Source organism: Oculina patagonica, chromosome 5, assembly GCF_052425735.1.
Source record: "Oculina patagonica isolate OP01 chromosome 5, crgOcupat, whole genome shotgun sequence".
NCBI classification, from domain to species: Eukaryota; Metazoa; Cnidaria; class Anthozoa; order Scleractinia; family Oculinidae; genus Oculina; species Oculina patagonica.
In genome coordinates, this window is record NC_135762.1 from 686,772 (window position 1) to 711,850 (window position 25,079).

Consider the following 25,079-nt stretch of genomic DNA (forward strand, 5'->3'; position numbering starts at 1 on the left):
TGTAGCCTTTGTGGTCGTATCAATTTTTAAAATTAAAAATTAAAATTTTAACGTGGGGTCTTGATATGAATCAGTGTTTAAACCTTGCACCTGTAGTACTGCATTTGCTCTCTGTAACTTGTTCAGTTAACACGAGAAACAACTAAAACACCGAAGCGTTTGTGAGGTAAGACAATTTTCGTTCACTTTCCACCTTGATAATTGTATATAATCTTATCGTATCAGTACTCTTTCCATCTCTTCGATCTTACGCAACTGCTAATTGGATACATTTTCAAAATGGCACGTCGAGTAATTGGTGTTTATGATTGGCATTTACGGTTTCGATTAGTTGGTAATTTCGCTCAATTAATCAGAAATGGAAATCATTTGAACGAAAAAACTCACGAGAAATGCAAGTGAATTTTCTGTTTTGTTTATGACACATATTTAGGTAAACATTTTCAGAAAGCTTTGCTCACGTCATCTAAGCATCTATGCTTCAAAAATTGAAAATAAGTGAGGATAAAGGGTTTAACTTTTTAGTACTATACGATCAAGAACTGATTATAAATATGAATTTTATACTGTAGAGCAAACATCAGATTACATATCTCCTTTTTTTTTCAACAAGACAGAGAACTTAAAATTACGGCAGATATCAAAACACTGTGGTACGTTAACCGGATTGTAATGGGGAAATTCAGCTAACCGCGTTGTTTACAGTGCATTCCGCCCAAGATCTGAAGTATTATTAGCTTTATTAGGCCCGGTTCAGACGCCGATCTTTTCATGAGCCGAACCAAATTCCTTGAATTAAGTACATGAAAAGATCGGCGTCTGAATCAAATTAGAACGGCTATTTCAATTTGGAACGGCTTACCCGTTCTTCCCGCCTAGCTTGGCCGAGAATTTCGCCTGTGGAACGCCTTTGGAGCGGCTTTGATTCAGACGCCGTACTTTTCATGTGCCGATCCTAATTCCTACATTATTATAATATATTTTGACAACTTTGATTGGTTTTATTGGAACTGTATTAGGAACGGCCTCGGAACGGCCAAAAAGTACGGCGTCTGAATCAAGAGGCGTGCTTTTGTCAATTTGGGTCGGTCCAAATTCGAATTGAGTTCGGCTCATGAAAAGTACGGCGTCTGAACCGGGCCTTAGTGATTTGAATGTCGCGAACAACATTGAAAACATTTTTGTCATTTCTTCTTCTTTATATGATTTCTTACCTTTTATAGCTTTGCTGAATATATACATGATGCATCTGAAAGTCTTTGCTATTTTGGCTTTGGTGGTCATGGTCGCTTTTCCAGGTCAGTAAGTAATAATAAATGATCAAACTGGTACACAAAAAAATAACAAATTACCGCACCAATTATAAAAATCTTGTATAAATGTAAAAAAGATTTCATTCCATTGGTTCCTTGTTGTTAACTCTAATTATAAAACCCTCATTAGATGGTTAAGGTAAAAGTCTTGGTTGACGACGTTTAAATTTTTCGTTCATTAGGCCCTTGAAATAGAACATAAGTTTCGTCACAGAAATTTTATCGGGTATAAAAGACCATAAAAGTTTAAGGGACACTTTCACGTTGATTTTTCTACTTTTCATGTAAAATTAATTGGCGAGGTACTCTCACTCGTACACGAAATGCGCCTAGAACATTAAGATGAAGATATAAAGTAAAATTTTGTTGAAGGAAAGGGGGCCGGGAGCATTTTTTTGTTTTAAGCTGTTTTCCAGACCACATGGGGAGAACTTGAAAAAAAAAAACAGCCTAACTTTTTCAAGTTAAGATCTTAAGTTCCTGATGGCATCACAATAATATTACTTATTTATAGCTTCAGTACACTAGCATAGCAATTTTTAACAAAACTAGACCACTATATGTAGGTTTCCATACGTCTTTAGGCTCTTGAATTTTTGAAGAGAAGTTCGCGACAGTGTCCTTCTAACATATAATTGCTTTATGGTTTATACTGTAAGAGTTATAAAGTTTTTAAGCCCATGAACACCTGGCATCATTTAAAAAATATATCCTTATTCACCTGTTGGTTGACAGTTAAAATTCGATTCATAAAACCTTTGAAGCAAAAAGACAATAACCCAAGAAAGGAAAGAAAAAATAAAAAACACAGCTGAAACCCGTTTAGTCGGCATTCCACGCTTGGCTCCAACTTCAGTCAGCCCCACCCTTTCAAACGCTAAACGGAAAACATATTTATTACTGAGATTTCCTAAGGCTGATTTTCACTGAGCACAAGCACAGGCGAAAGGATAAGCACAATAAAAACGAACAATTTTGTTTGTCTGTGCTTGTGCGTTGCATGCCTTTCGTGTGACCTTCAAGTTTTGGCTGCATCACGTGATGTGTTCCGACCAATCACACGTGCGAAAAATATTTGATGGATTATAACAATTGATGTTCTGTTTCTTTTTTTCTTTTTCTTTTTTTTCTGACAGGCGGAGAAGGCTGGTTTAAGAAAAGGAGTGAGTTATAAAGTTTACGTCACTTACGCAAACACAACGACTTACAGCTATTTCAATTAAGGTTGTCCAGTCAAAGCTCAAAGCTTAAAGGGAAGACCGTATGGGTTTCTGAGTATTCACTTGAATTTTGCATATTGGCCAACAAGAAATGTAAAAGTTTGTACTTTTGCCCATGAGGATTAACGAATTTGTTTTTCTTGTAGGAGGCAGCTTTTCTGTAGCTTTACTTTTACCGTCGCCTGGGCTTTAGGTTTTCACTTTCAGTCTGTAAATGAAACCCTAGCGTGCCATTATGTGGTGCAACGTTCCTCTAGCTTTCAAGTCTGAAATAAAAGCGCTAATTGGCATTTGTTACCGTTCAAATGAAAGCTGTTGAGCAGAACTTTTATGTAAGACTACTTATTATATGCACAATTAATGTGGGTGTTGTCCTACCTTTTAAGTCTGTGGATCAAACAGTACTTTCATGTGGTACCGTGTGTTGTACAAGGTGGTTCTTACTTTAAAGTCTGTGGGTGTGACAACAGTGTGATACTGTTCAGGATAAAGCAATGGAGCAGTACTTGTAAGGTGTACTGTTCATTGTGCTGCATGAAACCGCAAGAGTGTTATCATAGAGTAGTTCGTTTGCTAGACGTTTATAATTTATCCCTAAGCATTCTCTTACTTTATTTTGATATTGTCTGGCAAATTGCCTTCACAGGGAGAAGGAGAACTTCACAGACAGCTCCGTCCACCACGGAAGCAGCCGCGGGGGGAGACACGGGGGCAGGCGCGGAGGCAGGCGGAAACACAGCTGCGGACCAAGGTTCGGTGCAGTCTGCAGGTAAGAAGAAGATCCTTGTTAACGTTGAAGCCTATTTTAGGACACAGTTATAGTAATCGGCCTATTTGGTTGTGTATTCTGTTTACTTTTGAAGCCTAAGTTCGCTTCGAAAATTACTCAGTGTTCGGCTCTAACAACAACTATAAAGAAATATTCCCTAAACAAGCAACCAATATGCTTTAAATAAAATGTTTTTTAGGCTAGCTACAAAAATCTCGCACCCCAAAGCTAGAGGAAACTACGCATAATAATTTCTGCGTTTGATTGAAAAATAACATCCCTTATTTCCCAGTGAGCGTAAAAAGAAGGTTGTTCGCCGGATAAACACAACGCGAGCTAACAATTTTTGAAATCTAAAGAGGATGATCCTCCTTTCTTGATGCAATCGGTAACAATCAGTAGCATGTTATTTTAAGTGTGAAATTTATAATGATTGTGTGTGATTTGTTAAGTCTTTTTTTTTTTGCTTGTTTTCGTTCAAAGGAGTCGACACAGTTATGGGTAAAGTGGTGGATAAGATGGCAGAATCATTTGGTGGCAGGTAAGAATGTTTCCGGGGGGCGGGAGGGTAAAAAGCAATCCCTCATTATAGTTCTGCAGGTTGAGGTCTCCTTAGCTAACCTTCAGAGTAGCGGTTCTTAACTGTTATTCCCACATGCCATGTTAACATATTTAGCTTCCATAAATTGCAACATCTGCAGGAGGTTCGATGGACTAATGGCTAATGTGTTGAACTCCTTATCGAGAAGCCTGGGTTTGAGTGTGGCTGGGTTCTTTGTTGTTCTTCGGCAAGAAGACACAAACAGTCCACTCATTATTAGATTCCGGCGAACTGTTTAGGCAACTTTACAAACTGTTGGTGGACCAGATCATTCCATCAGGGGGAGTAACAGTACTTGCAGCTCGATTATCCTACCATAGAAAAAACAAAGTTGAGCATCACAAATTTTATGCGACAACTGGCCCTTCTGCTCCTGAAAGGACCTACTTTTCAAAAAGCGCTCTGATTATGTCAAACTAAAGCCTCTTGTTTACTTTTTCCTCTTTGCAGGCGTTAGGCTTTGGACAAGAATCGAGAGGATCATAAAATATGACACCAAATAAAGGAACATGTAGTGATTAGAATGAAAAGAATAACAAATCATAAAGGAAAGAAAGAATTGCCTTCTCTATTTTTGTGTGTTCAAATCGTTTAGTTGTCTCGTGTGCCAAAGCACTAACCCAGACTCCTCCGTCCCCACCCCCTGACAGTGGATCAAATAGAAGTCCGGCTTAGAATCATGCAGTATGGGGGAGTGGGTAGCACTGTTAAAATTAACGGGATACGCTAAGTAACAAGCCAGATATTTTGTTTGGAATACCAAACTTAATTGTAATAATCGACGAACGTGCGAAGAAATAGTGTTTAAGCATGACAAAAAGCACAGTTATGAAGATATTATTCATCCAGTGACAGAAACTACTTTGAAAATAATTCAGATTCCTCCCAACAGGAGTCGATCCTATGACCTCAGTGACGCACACGAAGAACAAGATTATATAACTAGTAGGACATATTAGTGGGAGGTGGTAGCTTGCTGGACGTTAATAGCCTAGACTGGCTTAATTATGAGTGAACGGTTTTATTTTCAATTTAGAGATGAAGCTTCTTTCTTTTGTCTCGGATCGAAGCTTACCCAAAAAACCAACTCGAAATGTAAAGATCTTACAGATTTGGGTGCGAAAAGAAAAACAGCCTGCGAATAGCGACTGCGATTACGCTCTCCCCAGTCCATGCACCTCGTCAACTTACCACCAAGTGAAAGTTAAATTTGTTATCTACTTTAAAAAAATGTAATAGGATCCGCTAAGAGAGTTTGTATGTGATCGACATGGCTTACAAATTTCATCTGTTAGCTAGATTGCGAAACAGGATCTTTTTCCTCTAGTTTTTCTCGCGAAGTAAGTAAAAGCATGAAACTCGATCGTACATTTGGAGGCTTTAGGCACCGATTCAAGGCACCGATAAGCTAAAGTAGAGAGACATCTCACCCCAGTCCCACTCGCAATTTCCTCGTTGGCCCCAGATCCTAATCAGGAGCCTCGTCCAGCGAAACTCTCGATTAAATACAAACTGTTTTGCATTATATCTGCTACGCTCTTAGAGTGTCTTGAAAAAAATAGACAAATCGGCTCAGTGATTTTAAAAAAAGAAAGAAGAGAAATTATATTGATTATATTAGACGAACAGCAACTTGAAATATTTGAACTTTTTTAAAAATATTAGTGCTTCTGGTAAACAGACTATAGCTTTTTATAAAAGTTTTTCAATTTCGAAAGCAAATTGGATAAATAACTGAAAATATATGGTATTGCAAACCAAACAATGCGTCAATGACTTGTTTTAACTGTATACTCTGTTTTTGAGCAAATTATTCTACTTCAAGCAAAAAAGGTATAATTTGCTTTTTAAAACTTTAATTTCAACGAGAGATGAATATCAAATTTATCTTTAACATAAATACATTGTCATGTAGGCAGGTGACAAAAAAGTGAAAAAATCTCAGAATTATGCGACATCAACAAAAAGTCTTGGAGAAAAAATAATTCTAACTTGATACTAAATGTACAAAGATTTGTGAAGATTTTTTGAACACCGACCGATGTTAGGGACGCTTTATTAACATAGCAAATGCTAACATTGATTTTGAAGAATTTTCTTTTAAAAAAGAAAACAATTCATTTCAACTAAGCATTACTGATAACCACGCCAATTTTAATCGTTAATCGACCATTTCACATCTGCCACGACCTTATTAACAATTTTAATAATCCTTGATGATGTTTGATATACCGCACAACTGAATCTTCTTTATAAATAATTAATTTAATTTCAAGGATAATTTCGTAGATTCTATTAGTATCTATTTGCTTTTTAAAGTCGTGCAATAATTTTGTTGATTCGGAGAAAACTTTGAGCTGACTAGAAGCTGTTGAAAATGTATTTTTAAAAATATTCAAGTCTTAAACGTATATTCGAGAGAGGTTTTGAAAGAACTCTTATCATTGGCTTTACTATAATTTTGAGATTGCCAAATAGAACATGCCGGGTTTTTTTCATTTGCACGTATTTTATTGAATTACATCCTCGTTAATTTGATCGGCTTTTCAGTATTATAATAAAGGTTGCCATTAAGTCTCGAAAACCGTTTTTCCTAATCCTTAATTTCCTGCTAATCTGCTTCTATTTAACTTTTATAAAAGACGCGAGGCTTTTTTTGTTAATGTAGCGGGAGAAGGCAATATCCCTAATTAAACAGGAATTGCCTTGGGCGCATTAAGGCAGTCTGCAAATTTAAATAAAAGGCAAGCTTTTATTGACTGTTCTTCACAGTATTCAGCGCACACCGTTCCAAACAGATCAAAGCAAGGTAGGGGAATTAAAACATCAGCTTATCTTCTTATGACCCACTGATAAATCCGATAAAACTGAAGAGGTGATAAGTCAGACCATAACGTAGTCATCAAAGGTATGAGTTTGTTAACAAGGTTATAAATTAGTTATCAAGGTCATATGTTAGTTATCAAAACTCTAATGGAAATCTTAGTTCAGATGAATACAAAGTCACACAGGTCGAATTTAAAGCTAAGGCTGCTAAAGATTTCAGTTTGTAAAGGTTTCTAGTAAAACATTATTATTATTGATTCTGATGCCAACATCCACACGTTATAATCATGGACCAATACACTCCCTTTTCCTCTCGGCTTTTGAAGTGGCTTCAAACTGTTTTTCAAGTGATTTAAACCAGTGGAAATTTTATGTTGTTTTCAATTCAGTGAGTGTACGTTTTAAAATCACCAATTAAAGCTTCATTTTGGAGCTGACGACATTGTACTAACCAACGAAGTATTGAATTTCCGTGAGATACACCGTAGATTCGGGCCGAACTATTTTAAAATTGTGGTCATTAAAACTAGGGGAAAATATTAAAGTTGCTTTGTAGAGTGAACACAATGGGGGCCTTAAGCTTAATATATCAGATATTTTTTGTTGTTCACTTATAAGAAATTTTCGGATGGCGTCAATACAAACAGAGCATAAGACTTTATATTTAGGTCTGTATCGTTTCTGCTGCCTAGGAGCCTAATAGAATTTAGAATGATTCGACTTTACCACCTGAGGTGCTAAGTTTATTTAGAGAGATCAAGAATTAATAGATTTCTGATAAAATGAACATCTTGAAGCTGCTAACTAGTTTGGTTGGGTATTTGCCAGCGGAGCTTTGAGCTCCCTCTTTGTCTTCACATTTCCATGATTTCTGAGGGATTAACTGAGAGATTTGAAAACGAACTTGTCTCGCCAACAAGGCGCTACAAATCGACATATTTCCTTGCAATCTTAAAAAGAAAACCAATTTTTCTTTGGTAATTGAATTACCAAACAAAAGCAAGCTTTTCTGATTATTTTTTTAGCATTTTTAGTGGGGTGGGGAGAAGGAGGCCGCGCAAATTAAAAAAATGTTCATTTGAAAGGGAAGGTTTATTGCAAGAAGGGCGCATTATCATCTGAATCAAATAACTACGATACATTTGTATGCAATTATTGGAAATTTGTGTACGTGAGCAAATTACATGCAGGAAATGATCAAATAGGCCTAACTTAACGATAATGAATTTATTCATTTTAAATAAAATGGTATCGGGCGTTTATTATACTTATTTTCCCTGGAATAAGGCTTTCATTTTAGCAGCTGCATAAAAGGTACGTTTTCATTTATTTTGCTTCTCATTTCACAGGAAAATTCTAAAAATGAAGGCGTTAATAATTGCATTCTGTGTTATACTGGTGATCGCTAATTCATTGGCGGGTAAGTCTTCGTTTCAATAGCAACTATTCTAATGAAAAAGCAGACGGTTTCGAATTCAGACTCGCAGATTAAAAGCGAACTTCATTCAAGGAATGGTTAATAAGAACCACCCATAACTCCTTTCAGCATTGTCGCGTGTAGGCATGAATAGATTGTGCTAGTAAATTTAGGAAAAGTTGCTTCACAATATACCAAAAAGTTGCTCTAAAGTTGCTCAAATATTCAGAAAAAAATATTCAGAAAAGTTGCTTGCTCTTAGAGTTGTTTTTGACGTGAATTTTGCGTTTTCTAGAAATTGAAGCGCTTGCAGGTTTACTAAGACTTACCCCAGCGTCTATGGCAACCCAAATGAGGTCAATGTCTGAATTATTTCCATTTTCCTCGTCTGGAATTTCATCTGATTGCGATGCCATAAGTGACTCGCACTTCAGCAAATGCCAAGATGGCCGGCGGCAAATTCTATGTTGCAGCGAATAAAACCAGTTTTAATAAAATCCTTCGAAATAAAAAGGACCTTTTATGGTTTGGATCGGTTTTAAATCAATTTGTTGCTCAAAAGTTGCCAAGGAAAGTAAAAGTTGCCCTAGGTTGCTGGCACTACAAAAAGTTGCTCAAAAAGCCAAAAGTTGCTCAAAAGTTGCCGAGCACAATCTATTTATGCCTAGTCGCGTGTGGTTTACGCTTCTGTACTAAGACGCAACTTTTGTTGAAACAGATGTATTTTAGCATTGAAAAGTTATGGTAATACGACACACAAGCTACAAAATACAAAAATATCATGCAACACTAAGTCTAATGTCACAGATTAAAATTTCTTCTGTGTTTTAAAGTGACGCAGCGGCCTTGCCTAGTTTCTAGGCCTCTAGTTTCGTCGCGGTCAAGCCGTTTCGGGTCACGTGGTACGAGCGACAGCTCACTGAAACGAATAGTGTCATCAACAATACCGTGAAGGCCTGGAAAAAAGCCGTACAGGAATTAGGAAATCAGCGGCCATTATTTTCATTTTCTTTTGCACCGATTGATAATTTGGCTGAAGGGAGAAAATAGTTAAACTTTGTTTTATCTGATTGCTTTTCTTTCTCTTTATTCCAAAGCACCAAACGTACAGAATTTTATGGACAGTCCGGCTCAGCTGCCTGATGGCGGAACAGGTGGAAGTAAGTATTATATTTTTTAAACTTCTTTGCTTGAAATTTATCAGACGTTTAAAAACTAGACATGTCTCACTTTTTAACTTGTTTTTATTCTCACAGCAAGTCCACGAAAAGGAAAGAGGGGTAGGTGACGTCACACAATACCTTGTTATTTATTTAATTCATTCATTTCTGCATTCGCTCATCCATCCATCCATTCATCCAATCAGTCATTCATTCTTTCTTTTCTTATTTATATATTTATTTTTTTTTTTATTTTATTGTTTGTTTGTTTATGTGATGCGTGGAGCTCGAGATATGTCAAAAGGTGTAAAAAAAAAATAACTGATTGATACTTGAAATCAGTTTTTTTTTTCGACCAAAAACAACTCTCATATCAATGTTCTGTTAAAACAGAACCTGGCCTCCCAACACTACAAACTAAGCTGCATGATGACAACGAAGGTAAATAGCAGTTCAGATAGAGTACTAGAACATTTTTTTCATTGTTTTTACGGTAGTTTTGTGTCCTAAATATTTCGTTTTCAGCATTGTGGCCACAGTGGCTTGAACTTCAGTTATTTCACGTGGTACTGCTGTTGTTGTTCCTCCTAAAAAAAACTATTTGAACCGCTTAAAACCTTTTCTGTCAAACAAAGTTAAATATATGTCCATTCTGTACGCTGGTTTAAAAAAACACAGTTTGGTCTTTAATAGCCTGGCCAGGTGAAAAAACATTTCTATTATACGCTATATAATATTTGAACTATATCAAACATTACTTAATTGCCTTGTTTTGTTTGTTTTTTTATTTCAAAGAGCCAAACATGCAGACCTACTTCAGAGATAATCATGATGAGGAAGATGGTGGCAGTGAGTAAAATCTCTTTATTTCATAACTGTGATTTCAATGTCAGACCTTACTTAGTTACGTTCAGAAATAAGCACCTCACATTTTTTTAATTTTCTTTTATTCTCACAGCAGGGCCACGAAAAGGAAAGAGAGGTTGGTGACGTAACAAAATGCTACAATTTTAGTTTCATTTATTCATTCATTCATTCATTCATTTCTATTTTTTTATTTCCTTACCTTTTTATTTCAATTCACTTATTCATTCAATTATTTATTTATTTATTTGTGTATTTATTTATTTTTTTCTTGTTTATTTGTTTACGCATGGCGACACGCCGTTAAAACGAGTCGACACTTGCAACCACTTTTTTGGTCCGTGGCCAAAAATTGTGAACACTTTCATTATACTTTGGGAGAGAAAATAGCTTTCAAAGTATTTGCAAATCAATCAATCAATCAATCAAATACTTTATAAATGGTCTAAAAGAAACTTATCCGATGGGAAACACCTCTCTTCTAATTAGGGAGACTTGAGGATAAGCCTACTGTCTATTGCAATTGGTTCAATAATAATTGATTAAAAGAACCTTAGCCGATACCAAACACCTCTTTTCTAATTAGGGACACTTGAGCATAAGCCTACTGTGGTTCAATAATAATTGATTAATAGCCTATTGGCTCCATTACTCGTCCACTTGTTTATATTTCCTGCAGTTTGACCTTTCATTACATGGTTTTCTGCAGAAATTAACATATCCAAGATAAATGAAAGTGCTCACGGTTTTCTGATTCGCACTTTCAATGTTCTTGTTTCAACAGAGCCTGGTAATCCAATACCACAAAGTGAGCTGCATGACGACAAGAAAGGTACACAATGAAATACATTGAATAAAGATGCCCATATTAATATAGTCTGGCCATGGCTAGCCTGCGAACGCAGACGTATTTCCGCGTGGCCAAATGATAAACGTTTCAATTATAACCTGATCATACGTCATGTTCTGTTAAAGGGACGTCTACGTCACGGAGATTTCGCAGATTTTTGGTCTTAACTGTTCTGAAATTAGTGAAAGGCAACCCAACATATAAAAAACAATATCTTTGAACATTTAAAGAAGACATAACCTTAATTTGTGGATAGAAATCAAGCTACGGCTATAAATATCAATTTCTTGAAGACACACGGATTCAATTTGAAAACGTTTGCCTGACGTTTTCAAATTGCAATCCGTTTCCATCCGCGCCATCCGCAGCCAATAATGCTAGTTAACAGTTTCAGTGCTCTTATATAGCAATTCTTTATAAAACTGGGCTATTACTGCTAGTTTTCATGCGACACAAAAATAAATTTTGGCTGTTCAAAAATCTGGTTAAATGCGTGACATAGTCTCTTTAAACTCAGTTTATCCGTAATGTGTCAAACTATTTGAACTATATTGTGTCATAATTTCACCCTATTATAATTACCCTTTTTTTGTTCTATTTCAAAGAGCCAAACTTGCAGACCTACTTTAGAGATAGTCCTTATGGTTGGAGTGAGTAAAATCATTTTTTGGTTTTTCTTTTTTTAGCTGTTTTGGCTTCTTTGCTGCGAGCTCATGTCAAACTTCTATTCAGTTATGTTCAGAAATAAATACCTCACCCTTTTTAAACTCTGTTTTATTTTCACAGCACGGCCGCGAAAAGGAAAGAGAGGTAGGTGTTGTTACAAAATAACATCATACTTATTAATTCATTCGTCATGCAATTATTTATTCACTCGTTAATTTATTTACTTATTTATTTATTCAGTCATTCATTGATTTATTTATTCATTTATCTGTGCCGGGAGCCAAGCTGTCAGAACGTTGTAAATTAGCAAAGAAAAAATTAAAAGAAACATCCCACACTCATAAAAAAAAATGAGCACGGCACGGGACACTGACTACACTACCTTGGGTGTTCACTGGCGGATATTTTAGCAATCTTCGCTAACTAATCTAATCATGGAATTTTTTTGTAGAGAACATGTGGTCGGAATTTGATCGGAAAGCAAAGGAGTTCGAGAAAGTGCTTAAAGATAGTAGTAAGTTTTAAAAACTAAATAGGGATGTAAATATGAGTTACTTATCGTCTGAGTTACTGTACATTTCTTTCTTTCTTTTTGATTTGTTGCTCGTTTATTTATCTATTTATTCGCTTGTTCTTTGTTTTCTTCCTTTCACTTAATTATCGCATATTTTCTATACTTGCTTACTTTTTTGTCTTGTTTATTGCAACAGAAGTCTCTCCTGGAAAGTTACAGAAGAGAGAAGGAGGTAAATTGTAACATTTCTACAGAACACTTTCAAGCATACTAGTCTAAGATACATAATTTCAAGTTTTAGCCTTTTTGTCTGCAGTACACGCAAAGTGCACTGTGCAGGCATAACAAGCTCAGCCCATTTAGGCTCATCTTTGGTGTAAAAATTTGTAAAACTTGCCTGCAGTAGCGAAAAACAAAGAACGCCCAAGACGACCAAAAAGAACCTCGAAGCAACATAGAGCAGGAAAGCAATAACTCCAAAACAAAGAACTGATTTCAAACAATTTTACACCGAGGTAATTTTTGCAACTACTAACACATGATGAAACAAACAAACGATGCTCATACAGACCAAGTTTGAACATAACTGAACCTACTAGTTGAAAGTATGCTGTAAAAATCAGTAGCCAATATGTAGCCAGTTGACGATATAAATGCTGGTGATATTTTACCCGGTGTTAACTACGTTGTTTTATCAGTTAAATACCATCGGTTTTTAGCCGGTATAGCAGCTCACTTCTTGGAAAAAAAAAAATGGCCACACTTTTACTTAACTAACTAGTTGATATTCATGCTATTTGAATGGTTATCCACCCTGTTGCAGGTCGCGTGCGAAACTTCACAACTTATTACATTTGTTTAGCTACTGTTAACTTAAAATGTTTATTCTCTCATTTGTTGTTCATCAATTTATAAACTCATCTATCTGTTTAAGAGGTATGAACTCATTTCAGTATTCATGCGTAAGGTAATTCGACCATATTACAGGATGTTTTCATGCCTTGCCCCATTTAGGCAGGGTAAATATTTTCCAGTTTTCACCTCCGTTTCGATAAATAACGGTCAATAACTGTAAATTATTTCTCTTTTTAGATACCACTGGTCACACCAAGACCATATGGGAAGACTTTATCGACGCCTTGCAGATGTAAAACAAAGAAAAAAAGGTCAAATAGCCTTCATAATGGCTTATTAGCATTAGAGAGTTTGTAACTAACAATAAAGTATTACTCTCGGACAAGTGTCACTTGTTTGGGAGATTTTTCTAATCTCTCCCCGCCCCATTCCGCCTGCGCCTATTTTATTGCATTTTTATACTTCGTGTGGACTTCTACAAGCTTGGACAAAACTGTTAAAAAATTTAGCAATTTGACACTAAACTGATATAGCTAAAAAAGTCCAGTTTCGGAACCCCCCTCCCCCATCCCCCATTTCAATGTTGTTAATGCTGTAGTGTTTTAAAAACAATGCCTGTTGAACCGCAAACCTTAAGAAACAGCATTGAGTAGGGGGAGAGGGGGGGGGGAATATTTTTACCCGCTTGTAGGTCAGGACATTTGTGAAAAATGCGTGAAATACGTTTGTTTTAACTAGTTTTGTCTAAGATTGCAGAGATACCTTTCTTGGCCTCGATTTTTTAACCAACTGGATAATTTTTAGGCGAAGTGTTAAGAAAACGATAAGCAAATGTCGCGAGATTTACATAATTAATAATTTTCCTATCACCCTAGTAACAGAGGAAAGCAGGTTCTTCGCACAGTTTAAGCAGGTGCTTACACAGAAAAAAAAACTTACTGTGGTGACATGTAGCAGTGATAAAACCACAATATGTACACACACACACACAAATGTCGCCGTGACACGATCCATTATGACAGAACCTGTCTCGATTGTGCTGGGTAACTTTTGAGCAACCTCTTGTGGTTCTAGTGCTTGGCATTTTTTAGCCACTATTAAGCATTCCAGTGAGTAAATTTCCAGCATTTTACAAGCACAATCAGGACAGGTCTTATCATGACAAAATGAAATGTGTCGCTGTAACATATCCCTGTTTCATGTACATTTCCTTGCTTGTGTACATGTTGTTGCCGTTTCCGCGGCACATTTCCCTTCACGATGTGTCAGCACCCAAATAGCTGCCACCGGGCACGATCGAGTTCACGAGTAGAGTAGCTTATACAATAAACTAAGCTATTTTTGAACAAAAAATAAGCTGAGCTTATATCAAAGATGCTTATATACCACGTTGTAAATTTATGTTTTATTTATTTTTTTCTTCAGCCGAAGCATACAAGGACGATGGCGCAGGAGGCTCCTATTTTCAGTAGTTTCATCTTTATTTACTAGAGTTAAAAAAAACACTTATTATAATCAAAGGATGTCCTGTATGTACAAGAAATAAACTTGTACGTTTCTTGAAAACTTTAGTTGTTTCTTATTAAGTTGTTTGAGCATTTCTTTGGACCCGAATATACCTTATTATAGGAATATAACGTGGCATTTTAACAGCGCGAACAAAATTTACGCGTAATAAAATTAACGCGAATTTACGAAAAGTTCTGGTGAGATGCTTTTAATTAACGTGTTTACATAAAAAAAATTAACGCGAGTTAATAACATGTATCGTAAATTTCCTATAATAAGGTAAGTTATTTTCTCAGCATGGTCCCTGGTCACATCAGTGTTGGACAACACTTTATGGATGACTTTCTGTACTCTCTATCGTGTATATAATTTTAACATTCATGTGTGATAGAAAGTTTCACGCGGCCATGTCTCAACAATGCAAAATTAAAAAAGAATAATAATAGAAAGGGATCGACAGAAATCATAACAGGAAAAACAAAAATCGAAACAAAACATTTGAAGTCAATGGTCGTTCGACACATCTCCGTGGTTTGGCAAAAACCTGTACATATGCGCACAGCCAATTCGCGTAAGGAAGAGTTGTTTCGTCTTGGTAACAACGACTTTTTAGCATGGCAATCACAACAACAAAATTCCATTAGATCCCGAAAAACGTACTACTAAGAAAACTTCCTTCTATTTAACCACCAAAACTAGTCCCCCGTAACCAGACAAAACGGTCAAACCCAAAAATAAACATTGTCCTTTGCATGACCTAACCACGATATATAAGAAACGTATACATCTTCATTTTGCCGAGTACGGAAATATGTTTTAAAGGGCGACAGACTCCACCAGGGAGAGATAAAAGTGTCCATGGACTGATCATAGTTTTGAAGCATCGTAGGTCTAACTTTCACCAGTGAAGTAAACAACAACAACTAACCGATTAGGTTTAAGAGGACATATGCACAAATTTCAAACAAAAATGAAAATTCTTGGCAAGAGCCCTGTAATGGATTTCGCTCATTCTCTTACCATGGGTAGGCCTTAATATAAAATAAATCACAGTATACTTTGTTTGGCTAAATATCGATTTGTTTTCGAGAAAATCGATAATTCTAAAATCCAGCAAAATTGACGCTTTCGGAGCTCAAAATTTATGCCGAGTTTGTTAGCTTCGCGTCGAAAAATAAAGCACTCTGGAAGAAAAATACCTATTTAATATCGAAGAATAACATCAAATTAGTACGTCGAAAGCAATTTCTGCTCTTAAAGTCCTTTTATTTACAAAATATAATTAAGTTTATTCGACACACTTTTGATTTAATTCAAAATAGGTCAAACTTATCGCTTTATTTAAGTATGAGCGAAGCGAAATAAATGGCCGAAAATTTGGTATTAGACAGATAAATGATTGTTCTTTTCGATACTAAAAGGATTTCCTGGAGAAATGATTTAGTGCGATGCTTTCAGATCTCAAAGTTGCTTAAAATTCGTTGATTTAACCGACCGTGACATTGTTGATCTTATCAACATTATGTAAACATTCCACGCAAAGGTTAATTTTCCCCATGTGAACTTCAACTGAGTAAAATAAAAACATAGACTTGCTTACCGTGGTGTTCGCTGATACATTGTAAATCCTGTTTTCCTCATTTACGACAAAACCTAAGCCCTCGGCGAAGCTGTTATCCAATTTTCTTGACGCGCGCGCCATTTGTAACTGATTTCCACGTATTGAAGTGACAGTTCTTTTCCATGCATTCTTGAAAACAGTCCTGAGTCTTAACTGATCAGTGTAAACAGGAATACGAAGTACTTTGCTTTAAATCAACTTAAAGCTTAGCAGCAGTGGTAGATAAATCGATACGGCCGGCGAATCTTCGTTTCGAAAACCGCCATTTGAGATTTGTCGGCCCTTTGTCCTGCGGTATGCAGATAATTAATTCACACTTGAGTAACTTCCGGCACATGAAATCGACAACCACCGTGACCAGAAAGCACCCTGCTTTTTGGTGATTGGTTGAGGCACTATTTTTATCATTTTAACATAAGCTCTCAATGAAAAACTTTTGGGCTGAGAGAGTTGTTAAATGGTTGTTAAATGGTTGCATGAAAGCGCTTTTAACTTCCGGGTCGAAAGTTCTTCTGTTGCGTTGCTTCGCTTTGCTGCATATTTTTTATCCAGTTCTTACCCTTGTTCAAATTCTTGATTAGGCTAAGGCAAAACAGTTGTAGAGTCAACTATCCCTTATTGAAGATCTCTATAAGACGGACACCTGGTGTTAGTCCTGTCCTTGCCGTTTTTTCAGTCATTTTTATACTCTAACCAGCTAGGCTACGTTTACACGGGACCGGACCGGAGCCGTTCCGAACTGGACCGGACCGGATCGGCCTCTGTTTACACGGAAGCGTTTGGCACCGATCCATGTGTTTACACAGGACGGTTCTGGAACCGGTACGGAACGGTTCCATAACTTGACCTGCAAAATAGCAGGTCCAGTTTTGGTTCCGTCCCGCACCGGTTCCAGAACGGCCCCGTGTAAACAGAAGGCCTATCCTATCCGTGTAATTAGAAGGCATATCCTATCCGAAAATCGGACCGAAACGTTCCGGACAGTAGCAGTGGTTGATAAATCGATTCGGCCGGCAAATCTTCTTTTCGAAAACTGAGATTTGTCGGCCCTTTGTCATGCGGTGTGCAGATAATGTATTTCACACTTGCGTAACTTCCGGCACATGAAATCGACAACCGCCGTGACCAGATCCCAGATAGCACCCTGCGTTTTGGTATAGTATTGGTTGAGGCACCATATTATTGCTATATTAATATAAGCTCTAAATGAAAAACTTTTGGGCTGAACATGTAATTAAGTTTTACTTTAGGTAGCTACCGTTTGTGAAAGTTGCTAAATAGTTGCATGACAGCGCTTTTAACTCCCCAGACTCCCGGGTCTAAGGTTCTTCTGTTGCGTTGCTTCGCTTTATAGTTTTTTTTGTTCTTACCTTTGTCCAAGTTCTTGATTAGGTCAAGGCAAAACAGGTGAAGGGAAGGTGCCCCCCGCCAGAGCTTGCGGGGAGAGACAAGCGCCTCGCCGTCAGGGAACCCAAATGTTTTAAAAATATCATAGTCATTATATAAATATTTTGATTTGGAAGCTATTAGGGGAAAACGGTTTAAGTTTCAAATATTATCCGCAGTCTATTCCTTCATAAATAAGACGGTTATAATTATAATACGACTCAAGTTTCCAAACAACAAGAGATATAAAGTAATAACTTTATAATCACCTTAATTCTCAATTCAATAGGCGAACTTTATTAGGAAGGAGTTGTCGAAGCTGGGGTATTCCCCAAAAACGGCTCTGTGCCGTCCAATGAGGTCGTGGTTTTGGGTTCCCGATCTAGAACGGGATTTTCAATATCAGACGATATCTAGAACGAGATATGGTATTTAGAACACACAAAAGTTCCAAAATATCAGCAGCCAAAACGGGGTGACTTGTTTCTAGAACGCGGTATCTTTTGAATGCAAGTTCTTTCTAACTGAATACCAGAGGCCCTTCCAATTACGCTGGTAAAAAGGGAATGTTATGCTTCTAACAATGCTTGTTTTTTGTCCGATATAATGCTCAACTGTAATTATGCTCATTTTTTTTTAATAATGCTACTTTGGTATAAATGCTTTGTTGTACTTTGCAGAAATAAATACAAAATATGGCATCACGTCAGAAGTCCATAACAAACTTCTGATTACGTGTACTTTTCTTCACCTAGCTTAATCTAATGAAGTGAAAAGCACCCTTTCCTTAATTTTTACACCAATAATTTTTTATACAGTCATAAATGTTCAGCGTTTTATTATAAATTGTTTACCGTGACTGGTATTACAACTGCATATACATGATATATGGTCCCTTTTTTCCTCACCCCTTCCCCACCTTTCCTTCCCGCTTTTATTTCGCCCAATCCTCCACAGGAGAAAGAAGGAGAGCTTGTTTACAGGCTAGACTACACAGCGGAATATATATTTTTAACTGACATTCACGGGAGACGGATCCAACGACGCCATCTAAGGCTTTGTGTACAGCCAACTCTCTCTGAAACGGGTACCTTCGGGACCGGCTCCAACTCAGTTCGTCTAAAAGAGATCTCCGTCTTATAGGGATTTTAACGTCGTTTCAAATTTTCCACTGAAGAAGGGACAAGAATTTGAACAAGGGTAAGAACTGGATAAAAAATATGAAACAAAGCGAAGCAACGCAACAGAAGAACTTTCCACCCGGATTTCATGCAACCATTTAACAACTCTCTCGAACGGTGGCTAACTGAAGTGAAACTTTATTACAAGTTCAGCCCAAAAGTTATTCATTGAGAGCTTATGTTAAAATGATAAAAATAGTGCCTCGACCAATATTTCGAAAAGGAGGGTGCTATCTGGTCACGGTGGTTGCCGATTTCATGTGCCGGAAGTTACTCAAGTGTGAATTAATTATCTGCATACCACAAAACAAAGGGCCGACAAATCTCAAATGGCGGTTTTCGAAACGAAGATTCGCCGGCCGTATCGATTTATCTACCACTGCTGCTAAGCTTTAAGTTGATTTAAAGCAAAGTACTTCGTATTCCTGTTTACACTGATCAGTTAAGACTCAGGACTGTTTTCAAGAATGCATGGAAAAGAACTGTCACTTCAATACGTGGAAATCAGTTACAAATGGCGCGTCAAGAAAATTGGATAACAGCTTCGCCGAGGGCTTAGGTTTTGTCGCAAATGAGGAAAACAGGATTTACAACATATCAGCGAACACCACGGTAAGCAAGTCTATGTTTTTATTTTACTCAGTTGAAGTTCACATGGGGAAAATTAACCTTTGCGTGGAATGTTTACATAATGTTGACAAGATCAACAATGTCACGGTCGGTTAAATTAACGAATTTTAAGCAACTTTGAGATCTGAAAGCATCGCACTAAATCATTTCTCCAGGAAATCCTTTTAGTATCGAAAAGAACAATCATTTATCTGTCTAACACCAAATTTTCGGCCATTTATTTCGCTTCGCTCATACTTAAATAAAGCGATAAGTTTGACCTATTTTGAATTAAATCAAAAGTGTGTCGAATAAACTTAATTATATTTTGTAAATAAAAGGACTTTAAGAGCAGAAATTGCTTTCGACGTACTAATTTGATGTTATTCTTCGATATTAAATAGGTACTTTTCTTCCAGAGTGCTTTATTTTTCGACGCGAAGCTAACAAACTCGGCATAAATTTTGAGCTCCGAAAGCGTCAATTTTGCTGGATTTTAGAATTATCGATTTTCTCGAAAACAAATCGATATTTAGCCAAACAAAGTATACTGTGATTTATTTTATATTAAGGCCTACCCATGGTAAGAGTATGAGCGAAATCCATTTAAGGACTCTTACCGACATATGTCTGACCGTAGGAAACCTGTGCTCTTAATTTTTTAAGTTTGGTTTAATTTCACGTGGCCCCAGTGTTACATTGGTGATTACAAACTTGGATTAGATTAGAATAAGTTTTCCAGCCCGAGAATTTGAGTGTTATGTGACTCCTTGTGTTGATTATTAAGGTAGTCATAAGTAGTGATAAGAAATGCACATAGCACGGCATCAACAACAGTATTCGTTTTAAATAAGTGACTTATGGACTGCAAAACAGGATCGCAGCCAGTAAACGAGCGCGGTGGCGGTTTGGAAGATCTGGAGTAAGTGCGAAGACGGAAAGTGAATATCGCGGGAATCCATAATTTCGGCGTTTCGTGCCTTTCATCCCGAGAAGCAGTTTGAGAAAAATAGACTGTTTTGAAGTTTAGTTGACTTAGAGCGTCCTTATAATTTGGGCTACTGACTACACCTATGTTATGGCAAAATGCTTGTATTTTCATATAGTACAGGTGAATTCGGTCATCGAACTAAAATCATATTTCAAAGTTAAAACATCAAGAGTCGTTGTCAATATCATGAACACTGTGAATGTTTTGCAGGAAATATTGCAAAATAAAAAGTTTGATTACAACTTGATTTAGCGGTTTTTAAGGTTAAGGCAATTAATGCCGAAAATTCTAGAAAATCTACCATGTATTAAAAATAACTATAACCAAAAGATAGTGTTAACAGATTAAGAATGCGAACCTGCATGTTTTATCGCAGCGTGGGAAATGAAAACGGCTTCTCTACAGCCACAAACAAAAAAAAAGCTTTTACATAGAAGCCTAAAAAATCTTATCGCCCGGCCAGGTAAGAAGGAAATCTTTGCTTTGGAAAACGTTTTTAGGCAAATTGTTTGCGGTATACAAATGTTCCGTGACAACACGGGCTTATGCCAAAATTTGCATATTGATCGAAAGTGATATATGTATTGCTGTGAGCGTTGAAAATACCGAGAAATCTGCTAAAACGGTTGGAACTGCGAAAGAAAAATATTTTCCATTTACAGTCTGACTTCTAGCAGTATTTAACACATCTCCAAACATTTACGGTTCTGGAATTGGTTCAGTTATCGGTCGTTCAAGCGTTTTCTTTGTTTTGGATCAAAATGGCAGATATTTGGGAAATTCGTGGAGCTCTGTAAGGCGCGCAGTAAAGAGTGCCATTAATTTTATTTCATACTTTTCTATAATGGTGTTAGTACTTTTGAGTTACAATAAACACGATTCTAGATCAGGTCCCACATTCGAGAAAATGACTTTCAACTACAGGCATGTCGCGTTTTGCACATTCCGGAGTTTGTTGGGAGTCAAATTAAAAAAATCATACCTTAACGAAACTTAAACAGATTTCAATTATTAAACCTCTACACTATCAAGGGAAGATGAAACTTCAATATGTAAAATAATCAGCTCGTTGAATTGAGTAATGAAGTTTTGGCAGCGACCGTAATTTATAACAAATTTAATGAGTCTATTACATTGTTTTGAGGTGACTTTGAAAATCGCCTCGCAAAAAATATAAAATATCGAATTGATCCAAATAAATGTTATATTTGTTACTGGGATATAATTGTCTACTTTCACTGAAAAAATCAGGAAAATCGGTAAAGGTCCGATATATGCCTAGTCCGTTGTAACACGGACGCCCTCTTAAGTGTTTTCTTGTATTTAAGTTCTTATTTTGTGATTTTTATGTCTTAATACCTATGTTTAGGAATATTCGTGATTGTGAACGTCGTGTCTCAATCTTGGCGTATACCCCGTGAGAACTACTTCTACTAATAAAACCCATCCGGCAAACCGAGGTAGACTTATTTCCTTATCAATTCTATTTGCGGATTTTAATCTCGAACTGGGCGCTGTCTTATGTTTACAGTTATGTGGAATAACTCGAATTTTATTTGTGATTTTTATGCATGTACTTCGACTTAATAGAACTAAGGTTTAACACCGGAGTTACCGGTATGGTTACAAATAATAGTTCGTTGATAGATTTTGTGTGAAACTATTTAAACTATATGTAACACACAAGTGAAAAACTTTGACTAGCAACCAAATGACGTGAATGTGTGAATCATTAGTAACTAGGGAAAGATAATAAGCAATTATTGGATGAGGTTGAGCATGATATCGTGAATTATCAAAACCTCGTGTCTGTGTTATCTGCCTCGGCCTTCGGCTTCGGCAGATAACACAGACCTCGGTTTTGATAATTCACGATATCATGCTCAACCTCATCCAATAATTGCTTAATGTATGCATGTAATTAAGCAGCTAAAAACACATATAAGCGACGTTGTAAAACTTAAAAAAGTAGAAGAAAGTAATCTGTAAGTCAAGACGCTGGAAGAAGAAGGACTGAAAAACCGAAGTTAAAAGTTGAGAAGAACTAGATTGTGAGTACAAGTTATACTTAACAAATAAACCTATATATACTCAGTCTTCACGAGTCAGAGTCGCTTGCTGCACGACAACGGATCGGAGTACAAGCTCAGAAATAATCCCAGCCGGCAGTAAAAGTCCTTTCACACAAATGTGAAAGCCAAGAGGTGGTCGAAGACGATCATGATTATATTATTTTGTTTTTCGATACATACGATTAAAATAATTCTGGAGATTGTGTTTCTGCTTCCATTACTATCACATTATAAAATAAAAAAAATAAATATATGTTTATAGTGGTCATGCACTTAGCTTCATATCTCAACGAGATAGCTAGTTTACAGGCATGCCACTGAAACAGAGGAAACAAATAATTTTAAATGAACATAACAAGGTTAAAAATCCCAAGTGGCAGGAGGCAGACCAGTTGGCTATATACAAAGCGTGGTCGAGGATTTGAACTCGGAACAACCGAGAAACAAATCCAGCTAGTGGCAAGGGCAGGTCTTGAACGGGGGACCACCGGATTACAACACCAGCGCCCTAAACCACTCGGCCACGCTTGCCTCCTTTGACATGTTCTTCTTGTTTTCAGAACTCTAATTTTGACGGAATTGAATGGGAATTTGCGGTGGGAAAACCTGCAGTGGCTTTGCATGAATCACGTTGGTGGGTGCTTATTATCTAGTTGTATGATCTGCGCAAAATGGCGTGGGTTTGACCACAAACAGTCTCAGTGTAGACATTTTATGCACCACTGTCATCTGCGATACAAATTCTTCTTGTGTTCTTTCAAAATGGAGGTTGTTTATTCGCTTTTGGCGCTTTAATGCGAGTTCGTTCTCTCTGTGTTCACAATTAAATATTTTGTTTACGAATCCATAATGAAAGGACTCAGGAGTATAATAACGAATCTTGGCTAAAATAAACATTGGAAATAGAATATTTTAACGCCTACGTCAAAAAGAAAACTCCTGCTCAGTCATGGAAATTGTGGAACGAGGGTGACATAAAAAATTGCGCGCAGCTGACTCGCGGAGTTTGTGCAAGAAACTGAATTTGGATTTGGAATCTCTAGTACATGTATTCTGTAAGGTCAAGATATCAGGCAAAACATGTTTGTGATCATTTATATTTGATGTCCGTATTTATGCTGGAAATCGCATAATTTTCGTTTATAAATATTTATTTACACTTTTCTAAACACTTGGCAAGGTTTTACAGAAAAAATGGAAGGTTGGAAAAGTTTTTTTATTGGACAAAACATTGTGTGCTTTTGACAGTAAGATAATTCTCATATGATGTGTACACGTCCGTTCTTTGAACGGATGTAAAGCAACTTGACCGATCAATCTGAGCTTCCAATTGTTTTAATCTAAGCCGTAAGAAAACACAACAGTTTAAATATTTGCATTTTATGTTTTCTTTCCGTTATTGAACCAGCTTAGATGCTTGCATTTCCTTTTCAAATTATTGTCACCAGCAAAATGGATAACTAAAAATTTCGCCTCTTATTGAGGAAAAAAATATTGGAATGCTTTCGAATGTTTGTAATTACTAAAACAATTATCGATTTAGCTTTCTTTTGTTCTTATTGGTGGCGTTTAAAGGTGGCGTTTAGAAAAGAAGTGCGTTTTCGAAAATTATCTAATTTCTCCCCAACGGCAAACATTTGTTTTAAAACAAATATTTTTTTCCGCCTGCCAGTTTAAAAAATTCTGAATTGGTCAAGTACAGTTCTTGAATTTTTGCATCACTCTTTTTGAAAGCCAAGCCATGCAATTACTGGGTCACGATCCTCGACCCTTTTTAAAGCGGAGAAGAGGATTCGAGTAAAAAAACAGGAAAATATAAGCGAAATAAAAATAATGAAATTATATTGGTTTTGATTATCTATAAAAAGCAGGACTTTCCTTTTCACAACCTGGTAAACATTTGCGTTATTTTTAACCCACGACACCTTTGCGATGAGTTCAATATTTGTGTATATATTTCATGGGAACAAAGTCAATAATATAAAGGCAGGTGTGCAACAAATCTCGTATCACTGTAAACTGCGGGCGATAACTGACTCAGTTGGACTCGAGGCGTGGACAAGAACTTAACTTCTTATTTTGGTATGTATCTGCTAGAGTTGGGTTTAATTTAGATTCCTTGTTTACGGGGACTAGATTATTTTGTTTTAGTTACTTTTTAAGCTCATTTAAAGAATGAATCTCTCGAAACGATATTGAAAACGATACAAAGCATATAGAGAAAGAACATGCCCTTTATGTAATTCGTTATCAGCTTAATATAATAAGATGTTCCTTTTACACAACTACTTTTCAGCACCAATTAGGAAAACTTAAGACGGATTCCGCTGAAAGTTCGAGCAACGAGTGCGAAAATTAAGTACTAAAAATCTACTCATAGTACAGCAACATTTTGTATACTGTTTTAAAGATCTTATCGAAATTCATTTGTCTTAGTGACCCCGTAATAAAATTCTAAAGCATTCTCGAGAAAATTAAAGTCAAACCTCGTAAAAATGTTTATAACGCGCGCCATTTTGTTTTGAACTGGCGCGAAACGTCCGTTTTAACTGAAATATTGACAATTTCAAATCCATTTTTCTCTCGCGGAGTCAGCTTGAGTGCTAAATTTTTTGGCAGGTTTTTGTTAGCTGTACTTAAACTGTTACCATGCTA

General features: G+C 36.5%; 2 protein-coding genes and 1 long non-coding RNA gene across 20 annotated transcripts in view; all 3 read left to right on the plus strand.

Moving 5' to 3' along the window:
• Nucleotides 1–68: 68 nt before the first annotated feature.
• Nucleotides 69–4,462, plus strand: LOC144654810 (uncharacterized). Of its 2 annotated transcripts, none has more exons than XR_013570996.1 (6): nucleotides 69–166; nucleotides 1,224–1,298; nucleotides 2,450–2,476; nucleotides 3,180–3,302; nucleotides 3,786–3,843; nucleotides 4,354–4,462. It is a non-coding gene; the product is annotated as an uncharacterized LOC144654810 (long non-coding RNA). The 2 variants fall into 2 exon arrangements; XR_013570997.1 differs by having other exon boundaries at nucleotides 3,180–3,284.
• A 2,126-nt stretch (nucleotides 4,463–6,588) lies between these two features.
• Nucleotides 6,589–14,621, plus strand: LOC144654591 (uncharacterized). Of its 5 annotated transcripts, none has more exons than XM_078514761.1 (13): nucleotides 6,589–6,712; nucleotides 8,079–8,149; nucleotides 9,244–9,306; nucleotides 9,403–9,426; nucleotides 10,102–10,155; nucleotides 10,265–10,288; nucleotides 10,955–11,002; nucleotides 11,626–11,670; nucleotides 11,807–11,830; nucleotides 12,138–12,200; nucleotides 12,397–12,432; nucleotides 13,293–13,366; nucleotides 14,481–14,621. In XM_078514761.1, the coding sequence occupies exons 2-12, from the start codon at nucleotides 8,092–8,094 to the stop codon at nucleotides 13,349–13,351; spliced, it is 498 nt and encodes a 165-aa protein (XP_078370887.1). In that variant the 5' UTR covers nucleotides 6,589–6,712; nucleotides 8,079–8,091; the 3' UTR covers nucleotides 13,352–13,366; nucleotides 14,481–14,621. The 5 variants fall into 5 exon arrangements, with proteins under 5 accessions (XP_078370887.1, XP_078370892.1, XP_078370889.1 ...); XM_078514762.1 differs by having other exon boundaries at nucleotides 6,668–6,811; XM_078514766.1 differs by lacking the exons at nucleotides 9,244–9,306; nucleotides 9,403–9,426.
• Nucleotides 14,622–22,207: 7,586 nt separating this feature from the next.
• LOC144654596 (uncharacterized) overlaps nucleotides 22,208–25,079 on the plus strand; it is a 46,463-nt gene continuing 43,591 nt past the window's right edge. For 7 of the 13 annotated variants that reach the window (XM_078514782.1, XM_078514778.1, XM_078514781.1 and 4 more), the window contains exon 1: nucleotides 23,067–24,506. The gene's annotated coding sequence lies outside the window, so the exon portion shown is untranslated. The other 6 variants (XM_078514776.1, XM_078514777.1, XM_078514774.1 and 3 more) reach the window with 3 other exon arrangements.

What these genes read in the sequence shown, in the direction of transcription:
- LOC144654591 (XM_078514761.1), top strand. Translation starts at nt 8,092, where the DNA reads ATGAAGGCGTTAATAATTGCATTCTGTGTTATACTGGTGATCGCTAAT. An exon ending in TGATGAGGAAGATGGTGGCA is followed by an intron (nt 10,156 to 10,264) that starts GTGAGTAAAATC and finishes TTATTCTCACAG; the next exon opens with CAGGGCCACGAAAAGGAAAG. An exon ending in GCCGCGAAAAGGAAAGAGAG is followed by an intron (nt 11,831 to 12,137) that starts GTAGGTGTTGTT and finishes ATTTTTTTGTAG; the next exon opens with AGAACATGTGGTCGGAATTT.